This window comes from Tetranychus urticae, chromosome 2 (genome assembly GCF_039701765.1).
Source record: "Tetranychus urticae isolate SD_2017Ah chromosome 2, NJAU_TeUrti_SD_1.0, whole genome shotgun sequence".
NCBI lineage: Eukaryota > Metazoa > Arthropoda > Arachnida > Trombidiformes > Tetranychidae > Tetranychus > Tetranychus urticae.
The window spans coordinates 21,645,823-21,657,999 of NC_142959.1; the positions used below are offsets into that span (position 1 = coordinate 21,645,823).

The 12,177-nt window shown below is 32.2% G+C and overlaps 1 protein-coding gene across 2 annotated transcripts; it reads right to left on the reverse strand.

The window, feature by feature from the left end:
- Positions 1 to 5,252: 5,252 nt before the first annotated feature.
- Positions 5,253 to 8,492, reverse strand: LOC107371852 (uncharacterized). Of its 2 annotated transcripts, XR_001570906.3 has the most exons (3): positions 7,205 to 8,489; positions 6,030 to 6,613; positions 5,253 to 5,917 (listed from the first exon to the last, which is right to left on the reverse strand). XR_001570906.3 is itself a non-coding variant. In XM_015940011.3 (2 exons), exons 1-2 carry the CDS (start codon positions 8,047 to 8,049, stop codon positions 6,247 to 6,249), a joined length of 1,212 nt encoding a protein of 403 aa, XP_015795497.1. In that variant the 5' UTR covers positions 8,050 to 8,492; the 3' UTR covers positions 5,262 to 6,246. The 2 variants fall into 2 exon arrangements, 1 of the variants encoding a protein (XP_015795497.1); XM_015940011.3 differs by having other exon boundaries at positions 5,262 to 6,613; positions 7,205 to 8,492.
- Positions 8,493 to 12,177: the final 3,685 nt, after the last annotated feature.

Sequence of the window (12,177 nt, forward strand, 5' to 3'; positions counted from 1 at the left end):
TTTAACATCTTTGTTCATGGACATGAAGATCGCTTGGGACAATCAACTGTTCATGAAGGTAAACTGGCAAATGAGCTTATAAAATGAAGAGGAAAAAAAGATGAATTAAAGTGAAAAGTGAATAAAAAAAAGTATTTTTTGCCTCTTTTTCTTAATGGCTTTTGGTTGTGTTGGTAAATTGCTTTGGAATCGAGTTTTTTCTATCAAATTAATTTAGATTTAGTAAAGATTATGAAGATGAGAAAAGGTTGAATTGGAATGGAAAAAGTGAAGAATGTTGTTCAGAAGATTCAACTGAAGAAGGGAAATGAAGAAGATGATAATGATGGCAATGATGATGAGAGGAAGAGTTTAAGAGACACTTGAGACGAAGACTAAGTGATGAAAAATGAAGTAAACTCAACTTTTTTATTGGCCTTTTCCTTATTCTTTATTCTCTATTCAAATAACTATAATGCTTGTATTATACCGAGAAGCGTGTTCAAAGCCAATTAACCAGCGTACGTGAGGAACACGCGTTTGCGAAACAAACAAATGACCAACAAAATGATTATAAACAAGTTTCTTGTTCTCACTCAATCCCTTTGTGTGTGTGCGTTTCCTCGACCAACTCCCAGTTTTGCCTTTACCTCATCCAAGTCAACTCTGGTCACTCCTTTTCTTGATATAATTTAATAACAAGCAAATGAAATCAATTTCATTTCAATTTCACTCTCATTCCAATCCATTTACAAAAGTCAAAGAAATTGTTTTTTCTTCAGAAAGAAAAACATATTCATGATCAATAAGATCAATTCAGTGAGTGCAGCTTCACCAAGTAAACCCATAAAAAGGCAATATTTACATTGAACCATAAAAGATGGAGATATCAATATACTGATTGTCAGTTAATGATCAAGGTTAACCCAATGGTCCAAGTGCAGTCTGTACAAAGTGTGTCATTGGATGTACAATAATTCAGCGAATAGACTTTTGAAGGAAAGAAAAGTTCTCTTTCTTTTTTCTTCTCTGTTCACCTTATTTACATGGTAAAATTATTATTCATTGTTATATTTGAAATGGTCGTTCACTTGAATTACCAAATGACAATTGGAGAGAGAAGAAGAAAAGAGAATCTGAAAAGGAAAATCATCATTTAATAGATTATCTTGTTATCTAATGTAATATCATTGTTTGTTTCTTTTTGCTTCTTCACTGCAAGCTTGATACAAGGTTTGCCCATTACTTTGTAATTGGCCATTTCGAGGTTGTGTCCACTCTTGTTGTTCACCTTTCCATCAACGTTAAACATCAACTAACAAATCTTAATTTACAGCCAATTTTTTTAGCCTTCTTTGTCTCTCTCCACTCAACCCATTCAAAGACAAACATTTCACACCTTTTCTCAAACTAATCATGATAATCTTCTGGACAGTTCTTACCTGGCTTACCCAAAAGCAACAGTAAAAAAGGAAACCAAGAAACCCTTTTCTCTTGTTTTTGAATCCATTAGAAGAGAGGTTCTTAATGATTATTGGTATTAACCCAACAATACATAAACTGAGAGAAGAGGCAAAAAATAAAACCAATAACTGCCAATAACTTACCTTTTCTCAATTTACTTTTACCAATAATAAAGATAATAATAATAATTGTTAATAATTGATTGATGAACATCCCAAGAGTATCATGAATACAGGATACTTTTTTTTCATCTCAACATGTAACACAACTTTTCCTGGCAACATTGTAAAGTCATTTTGCTTTTCATGTTTTGCCCATCAAAACTTGTTGAGTTGCAAGCAAAAAACGGAAAAATTAAAATTTCTGTTTCATTCTTTGATTGATCGATTAAAAATTTGGTTAAAAGTTGACCTCAAATCGACTCGTGTCCATGAATGTCTATTGATTTAGCCTTAAGGTTAAATAATTTTGGTTATTACATGAAAGCAAATAGATTAATGAAATCACTTGCTAATCAAAAAGTTTCCCAATCAAGTGTTTACTTTGAAAGTCAATTGAAAAGTAAAAGATCAAATATTTAATCAAATAAAGTAAACATTGAGCAAATTGATGTCCATCAGAAGATAAATTTAGATTTTTTTTACTTTTCCAACTTTTTTGCCAGTTCTAACCTTTTCTCCTTAAAATGGTCAAAGATCATGAAATAACAATCAATCATTTTTTTTCCTTTGAAAAGATGATAATTGTGTGTGAATAGAGCAGAGAAGAATCATTAACTCATAATCATCATTATCCATAACAAGTTAGTTACACTTGGAAAAGTGACACAAAAAGAAACACATCGATATCATGAATATGTTGAATTTCACACAAAATAAGATTAATTTTGAATCAATTGTAAACTTGTAATTGTTTTTAAATTGTTTTCCAACATTTTTCTCTCAATAAAATTAAACGATTAACTCGAAAAGTGTTTTCAACTCTCTTCAGATGATAAACATTGTTTCAAAGCGATTCTGTTGGAGCAACAAAAATGCCCAAAACAAGTTGATGAAAAGACAATTTTCATTTCTCAAGTTTCCGCCCAAAAGTTTCATTAGTCAACTGATCAATAACTGTTGATGCAAAGGGCAAAAGAAATGCTAAAAACTAGAAAAGAAGAAAAAATAATCTTTGATAGCTTTTTTACTCCCAGTAACAATGCAAATATTAATGATAAACAATCAAATGTTGTCTTTTCTCTCTTTCAGTTTAATGATAAACTCTTTCAATAACCTAAGGTCATTGTCAATGGAGTCCAATATGAACAAAAGGCTCGATACTTAACCTTTCAGATTACAGTTGAAGATAAGGTTCCAAGATAATGTTGTGATTATATCATTATCTGTTTATCTGATAACATTATCCTCATCATCATCACACGGGAATTGAGTTTTGCCTATCAATCCAGTCAATCCGATTTAATCTGGTAAAGGTAAACTTGGAATAACTTTTTTTTTGTCTTCTCTCTCTCTTTTCGGATTAAGATTGTTACTCTTATTGTTCAATGGAAACAAATTATCAGATCATTTTCAGCATCAAATGTATTTGTTTAGATACTTAAAACTCCCTCAAGGTTGCTTCAGGCATTAATATCCATTATCAATGTTAAATCAGAACTTTTTTAAGCAAACATTCTTTTCCTTCATTTTTAGCTCTCAATTCCAAGTCTCTTTGACCAGAACACAACTTTGCAAATGTTGAACCTTTCATCAAGAGTTTAATCGAAATTGAAATTTTCTTGTTTTTCCTCTTGTTAAATGATCTTTTTTTAATCTTTGATTGTTCCATTTACAATGATTAGTCGAGATTTTGTGAGAGTTTGCTCAGAATTGGTTTCATTGTTGCCTTTCAGTCAATTTCAAGGGAAGAATGAAAAAGATGGAAAAGATGAAAAGGGAAAAAACATGAATTATAATGATTTGGATGAGAAAATAAAAGGCAAAAACAAAAGATTTCAATGATAATGATAATGTTGATCAGAATTGAATAACCGATAAGAGGATTAACTGATAAAATGAACAAACCTATTTACCTTTCAACTCAATTTTCATCTCATTTCCTATGTAACATTATCTTCATCATCTTTGAATAAGGAATAAGCCATTTTTTGTAACATTTTTTTCTTCTCTCCACCATTTTGATTCCATTCTTCATCAGTCAACCTTAAATTACAACTTTGTTACATTGAACATTACAAAAACGGAATGACAAGAATCGCTAATGATAAACCAATGGAACAACAAAAAAGGAGAAAAATGTAAAAATCTTTTTGACTTTAAATGATAATCGAGTAAAAAAAGTTACGATTGCGATCAACATTTGATTAACTTTTAACACATTGAAATACATGCAACAATCCAATAACAAGGGAAAGGTCAAGAAAGGCAAAGAATTTAGTTGAAAGAAGAAAAGATCATTTTGAGGTTGATGTTAATCAAATTGAGTGAATAAGAGGAGTGAGTGCGTAATGATGTAGAAACAAGGATAAAGATGACAATGATGATCAGAGGGAAGATGATAGATTAATAGACTCAAGGGTCGTGGTTACAGTTACCATCTGCTTTGTTTGTTGCGGTAAAATATGCAACATTTTTTGTTCACTTTTCAACTCTTTCCAATTCAAGTTACACCTTCACATCCAATCAACAAAACCAATTGACTCGGCAAAAAAACATCAACTTTTAATCCATGATAATGACAATGATTATCATGATTATAATGATTAACTTTGTTTCAAAAAGCAAACAAAACAAAATTCCAACTCATTAATATACAGATAATAATCTGACAATTTTTTCTCTTCACTCGCCTTCCATTAATTTGTGTCAACATTTTAACCATTTCATGCTTATTGATAATCAATTTGATATTTTTGTTTCCATTTTTTTCCTCCAATTTTGATTGATTTGAGAATTTTTCCAGACTTTTTTTTATTCCATTCAATGTTATCAAACTCCCAGTTATCGATAGTTTCGCTTGACGATATTAATTGTGACAAAGTTCTTGATGGAAAACTTTTGATTTTCTTCCCATGAAATTGATATTCCAAGGGAAAATTTTCTTCTTATAGGTTGCCCTTTGATCAGGTTTATTCGTCGAGAGTTTTAAAGATTATCTGGGAGTGAATTTTATGATTGAACAAGAGAATCAACTTTTTTTTGAAATGATAATCATGAAGTTACCTATAATACACCGCAAGGGAGTTGTTGTGACATGAGAAGGATAAGTTTGAGATGTTAGTCCATCCTGGTTATCATCATGTTATAATCTGGTTTGTCTTTCTTCTCCAATTTCATGGGGAAAAGGAAAAGTCTCAGATTCTTTTTGACTGATTATAGTTCTTAGTCTTTGTCCTGAACTTGCAAGATTTCAGTTTTCTTTTTTTCTCTTTTTTTCCTTCACTATCATGATGAAGATGATTATCATTTTGAAAGCTCAAGTTGAAAGGTAAGAAAATGATAAGAAAGGAATGTTCTGAATGCTCTGATTATCAAATATTAAACGCATGCTCAACTGAACACTAGTTTATATTTGTTTCCATGTAAGCCTTGTCATGATATCTATTTAATCCTTGGAGACCAGCTCATGATGAACAAGAGAAGAACATGGTAAAAGAAGAAAAAATCGATTCAACCTTTTCTCAGAGCTTCGCCAGCATTTACCTTCATCCTCATCCTTCATCATCATTCCATTTTCTTCTCTATAATCATTCCATCCTGAACACTGAAACCTATTTGCTCAAGTTTGAGAAATAAATGGAAAGTCAATTTGTCGAGTTTTTTTGTTTTAATTTTTTTTCACATTCTTTTATTTTCATATTAACATTGTGAGCATTCTGAGGTTGTTAGCAATCAGGTAATACAATTAGTTTTGATTGAAAGGGTTCAAAGACGGGTAAAAAGGGAAACAAAGGAAAAGGTAAATTAGGCAATTACAATTGATGGATAAAAATGAATGAACTCTTCTTTTGTCCGAACAATTATCTTCCCAGGATTTTTCATTCCAAGTTGAAAGATTGATTGATAAAAAGTTAAGAATATTTAGTCTTGTTTTTTGGTTCATTTTTATGCGTGAAATTGGTGAATGGATAAGTGTAAGTGTTTTTTGGCAAACCAGTTTTGTTGCTGTTGTTGTATCAGCTTTCATCGTTTTTTGTTTTTTGTTTACTTCAATTACAATTGTCTAATCATCAGAATCGGACAAAACTTGAATTTTTATTTATATTAATATTTATATTTATATTATTTATACTTTATAATATATATTGAGATTCGCCTCTAATTTCATTTTTTCAACATTTTCTGTTCTTATGGCTTGATACGGCCTGTTGATAGGGTTTGTCTTTAAATGGGTTGATAGTTAGTAGTAATTGTTGTCCATCATTTTCAGTGTTTGTGGTGAAGATGAGGTTTTTGTTGTATGAAGCAAAAGGCTGTAAAGATGAGTATACAAGATGAAAAGGTGTAAATAACGAGCAATGACTGGGAGTGATTCCAACAAAAAAAATGATTATCATGATTGGGAGTGAAAAAAATGCAACAAACCTGGGAAATGGTTGTACAAAAAGGTGAGCAATTTGAGGGGAAATGTTTGGACTTTTGTTTTTCTTTTGCCTTTTTTGCCTTGTTCTGTTTGCCGTTTTTGCCCATTTTGATGATGAGGATGATGAGGATGATAATGAAGGTGAAGATGAAGGTGATGATATGGATCTTGGCTCATTTGTCTATTTGCTTTACTTTTTTCTTTCACTAATCGATTTTGTTATCCCGTCATGTTTCCTGGCCCATTGACGGCTGAATATTTCATCCTTTTCTGCTTTTGCCTTTGATTGCAGAACCAAACTCGAACTACATTTTTCTTTAAGTCAAGTTTCTCGGCTATTGCGGCTATCTTTTCACCAGACGGCCTGGGCTGGGTGTTAAAGTATGCTTCAAGACACCGTTTCTCTGGTGCTGCTATTGACGTTCTTTTGCGCTTCTTATCACTTGAAGGTAACACTGAGGGACAGTCGTGAGCACCTTCACGGCCACGTACTTTACGTGCTTGAGCTTCAGCAGCTTCCAGCCAGGCTTGGAGTATCGGTTTAAGGGCAACCATGTTATTATGGGAAAGCGTCAATGATTCAAATCTAATTTGATGGGAGAAACAAACAAATGATTTACATTCAAATGGACAAATAATTATCTGTTTCACTTGGAAATGATGAGAAAATCAATAATTGTTATTCATAAATTTAGTTGGTTCAAAGGGACTTCTCGAGGTTTATTAAAGCGATAAATGATTTAAGTCTGTCTGGACAAAGCAAAATCTCGAGCATTAACTTGATTAAATTCATTTGGTTAACACTGAAAAACAAAATTTAAATATTTGCTTTCTGAAAACACGAATTAAAACGTATTTTTTGAATTTCTAATCCATCGATAGAACAAGCAAATCTTATCGAGAACATCTCGAAAGGACAGATCGAGATACAATACGCATCAATTACAGAAATGACAGAAATTAAATTTATTTAAATTTTCTTAACATTTTGAAAGATAATTACGAGTTGAACAAGAATAAAAATTTGATCTCTGAACTCATTCATTACAGCTGTTGGTTCGTATTAACTAATGAGTATTTTAATCGTTATATTTCATTTCAATTAAACTTTTGAGGCGAAGATTTTTACATTTCTTGAAAAGTGTTTCTTTCTAAGAAAAGTTCTAAGTTTACTTACCGACAAATAGTGCTTTGTGAGAGCGATCCAACACCAGGTAACTTGAGGTTGGCCAGAGCTCGACCCACATCAGCCTGAGTTACTCCGAGCTTGATTCGACGTTGTTTAAATCTTTCAGCGAAAGCCTCCAATTCCCTTGGATCAGCATCTAACAGACCAGGATCACTTGGTGTGTGATGAGGTGGAGTTGAGGTGGCAAAGGCATGATGATTATGATGGTGATGGTTGGCTGTGTGCACTGTTGGATGATGATGATGATGATTCGGATGAAAGGGTGATTGCATTGAATGAGCAGCTGCTGCGGCTGCAGCGGTAATGGGACTTGCTGCCGAATGATGATGATGATGGTGATGATGGAAACCGGGAATCATTCCGTTCACTAAAAACGATTCATTATTATTGTACGAACACTGGGAAGAAAGTTCACGAAGCCCATTAACACCGGGTCCAGTGTGACCATGGTGTCCATGGCCATGAGGGCCACTTGTACCACCAGGTGAACCAGCATAGTCACCAGGACTACCACTAGTGGAACCACTACCATTAGTACCACTTCCACCCCCACCACCTCCACCGACACTTGCACTCCCAGTACATGAACCATTTCCATTGGTCCCATTGCCACTATTGCCTGCACCTTCACTTACACCATTAGTTGCACCACTTGACCTAGAGACTGTGTTGCCACCGGTTGAACCGTTGCTCGATGAGTTGGTGTTGCCAGTGTTGTTGCTATTAGCGTTTGTTGACGATGCTGTCTGATAATTAAATCCATTCCAATCAATTGATCCAGCTGGATTGGCCATGGTGAATAAACAGTTGAGTACACATTCTCGATGAGACATTTAGTCACATTTAACTACAAATCTCTGCTTTTACCTTTTCGCGTTTTTACCTTTTCAAGAGTTTAACCTTTTCCAAAATTTTCATCTATTTACTTTCGATAATCACAGATTCACTTGACACACAACTGTTGATGAAAATTACATTTTAAATATTGAAACATTTTCCCCTTTTTTCATGGTGTTATCTGTTTCTTTTCCCAATCAATAAACTGAATCGTATAAAAACTGCTCTTGGAAACAAACACAAAAATAATTATCTTTTTTTTTCTTCTCGACTTTTCACTATTGTTGACAAATAATGATGATAATGATGATTAAGATGATTAAGATGATAAACAATGAAGACAATCAGATGATGCTGGTTATTATGATGAACAATTTTTTCTCTTCTCTCTTTATTCTGTGTGATTTTTAAATGTAACTTGTTTATTGAATGAAAAACAAAATGAAATTGATGATGAAAATTGAGGTTAACTGGAGCATCTCCATTGCTCATGCTTATTGTGCTATCCAAAGACAACCCGAAATAGTTTGATATCAGCCAATCCCAGTCAACTTATAGGATCTTCTCATTCAGTAACCATTCATTCATCTTCTTTCTCTTCACCAATTTATTATCATCATTTTTCTTCCTCATCCAATTCACATTTCAAGTCCATAAAATGTGGAAAAAAGTTGCTTCTTTATTCTTCTTCTTCTTCTTTTCTTTTCATTCCAACCTGAACTGTAATGAAACATAAAAATTTACAGTTTGGGTGCAACTCATTCCACTATCAATTAGCACAGTTTTTACACCAAATCTAATCAAATGTTCAAGACTCAAAATGAATCGATCCAATGATGAATAAAAATCAAAAGTAAAGTCGATAAAAAAGCGCAAAACAATGATTGAATGTTGATTACTGTCAAACAGTTGTCACAATCAAATGTCAACTCATCTTTCAAAGTTGATCCCAAGTGATTCAGTTTTCATTCAAATCACTGCAACACTGACAATAAGGTAAAAATGGTTAATACACTCTTCACATAATGGTTAATCACAGTTGGAGGTAAACCGAATCATTTTGAGGTCACTTTTTTCAAGTTTAACCAAAAACTAAAAAACCAAAGGGATTTGGCGACAAGGAAAAAAAGACAATTTCAAAGTATCATTTTAAAATTTCAACAATCAATTTAAATCGCAAAGAGACGGGAAAAGAAGTGAAGAAAAAGTTGAAAGCAATTATCCATTTATTTTGTCTAAATGATACAACAACATGATACGATCATCCCAAAGGGTCAGTTGATCAAGTTTGGCTTTTTGTCTTTTCCTTCGCTTCCTTCAACTTGTCAACCTGACTTTTTACTTGACCTTATGGCCCGACTTGCTTTCCTTGTCAATCCCAGCAGCAGGGAAGGAAGGAAGGAAGGAAGGAAGATAATGATAGCAAGACTGGAAATGATGAGGAGTGAAGGTGAGGATTACAAAGTGAATTAGTTGCTCAGTTTCTCAGTCCATTCAGAACTAAATCATTATCGCTTTCCCTTGGTAATTAAACATTGTTAATCTTGCTTAATGGTAAAATAAAGGTTAACTCTTTAACAGGGAAAACGCGTAAAAACAAATAAAAGCCAATAATAAAGACAAGTATCAATATTCAATAAATTTTATTAACTCTTGTTATTTGTTTTCCTTGGTTTACTTTTTTTGCCTTCTTTTATCACCAAATATTATTATTATTATTATTATTATTCATTTTCACTCCCAGTTTGGAGTTTTTTTCCTCTTCTTTTTTTTCTCAATCTCTTTTCAAATGTTAACTTTTGTCAATCCCAAATGAACCATTTCCATTGATACAAACAATCATATTTACTGTTGTTATTGTTATTACCATTGTTATTACAAGTAAAAACCAAATCGTAATCAAATTAAATGGCAACATATTGTGACAGGTTAAGAGGCTTTTCACGCAATTGATTAAGATTAATTTCCATGTTGCTCATTGTTCATCTTATTTAATTAGATTTGCATACTTTTATACTCGCCTTAATCATCAAGCCAATGTTGAGTTATCATTAAAGTTGCCTTTTTTATCCAATTTAATTTGGATTACATTTGATTGTCCAAAAGTGCTTCTTGATAATCATTGTACTTGACTTGTAATGATTCAAAAAAGACTAATTTTTTGGTCAACATTTTGCTCGTTAGCATGAACATGGAAACATATCATGATGAACAATCAGATTTGATTGGAAAAATTAAATTCTGTTGAAAGGTAAACTGATTTTTTGTTGAACAATATTCATTTGTATTAAAAAGGAAAATGTTTCAATTGAAAAGGTTCAATGTTAATCATTAATGAGAATCAGGTATAAATATTAATAATAATGATAACTCTTTAACTTTTGATTTGATAATGATGTTGTTTAATGGTACAAAGTGTAAAGTGAGCTTCTCTCTCAACCTTTTGTCAACCAGTGGAAAGGGGTGAAAATAAGACAAATAATATAATTTATCAACAACATTAATTTTGTTAAATTGTTGATGAGCTAATAATGAATTTTGTATAAATGTTTTACATTGAAAGGTGAGAGAGAGGTAAAACAATGAGTCGAGGTAAAACAAAATCAACAAAAGTGATGATATTTATATCAATGAAAAGACAAGGTAATGCATCAGCAAAATAAAAGGTAAAATCGTGAACCAAATTGGAGTAAAAGATGAAAACGAGCTGCAAAAAATTCCATAGATGATGATCACCATTATCATCATCATCAGTATAATGGTGATTCAGGTACCAGCTGCTCTAACCTGCTTACAGTCAATGAAAACAAGGACTGACTGACAACGCCCTGGGAGTCGATATTGTTTAATATCATTGATTAAACTGAAGGATGGAGATAAACATAATGTTGCTTTCAACTTTATCCCAATCGACATTGAAATTAATTTTAATATCGAATAAATTGTCGACAGAAAATGATAATTACTTTTTTTATTTCTTAATGAATGAGAAAAGCTTTCTCTTTACTCTGTCTATTGAACCCTAAACCTTTGCCTAACCTCAACCCAGACAGAGCGAGGTCTAGGTTGAGGTTCACCTTCAACCAAGCGAGTCACGAGTGAAGATTTTTTTGCTTCTCTTTTCTTGTTCTTCTTGACATTTGTACCTTTACCTTCATCGATTAGTTTTACATTTAAATGGACCTTTTAAGGTCAGGTAATAACAGTTAACGTAATAGATATTAAATCAGCTATTAATTGGTGAAATAAATGATCTTTACTTTTGTTGTCTTCTGTCTAAATGTACCAAGTGTGTTCACTTTATGCTTCATGATCATTGTCATCCTTTTCATATTAATTCACTCCCATGTATTTAATTTAACCTGTAATTAAGTAACCTCATTAATTGCAGGTTCACTTTCACTGTTAGATGCATTAATGAATTGGAGGAAAAGAAGAAGCAAGAGTAAAGTTAATTGTAATTTAATATGCATGTTGATAATTTTGGCCAATTTTAGTTTTCCTTTTTTCTCTCAACTATTTTTTTCCTTCTTTTCTAGCAATTTTTCATTCGACTTCATGATTGTTCACTGATGCTCAATGTTTCAATGGTTCAGTGTGATTGATTGAATGTTGTCTTCAAATATTGTAAACAAAAAGGTAAATGATTATTTAACTTTTATTACAAAATCAATTTGATTTGTTGGACAATTTTTTTTGCTGTCCTTTTATTTGTCTGTTGAGGTTTCATATTCATCGATCATTGTCAACAGTAATCATGATAACGATAACAGTGATGAGAATGATGATGGAAAACAGCAATTTGATCAATATTAAAGTGACTACTGTTGGCTCTTTTGTTTGTCTTAATCATTGTCATCAAAACATTGTTGATACTTTGATTTGATTGATGGTTAACCAAATAAACAGCAAACTTGATCGTTTTCAATGTGATCATTGATAAACCAGAGTCGCCATTGACACCTTTTCATGCTTTACTTTTAATTTTACAAACAATCAAAATATAGATTGAATCATGGAAATCGATTCGATATTTTGTTTTCTAGTTTTTCCTTCAACTGGTTGGGTTTCATGAAGATGATGAGCAAAGATAATCTGATGAAGATGAAAATGTATACGACAGT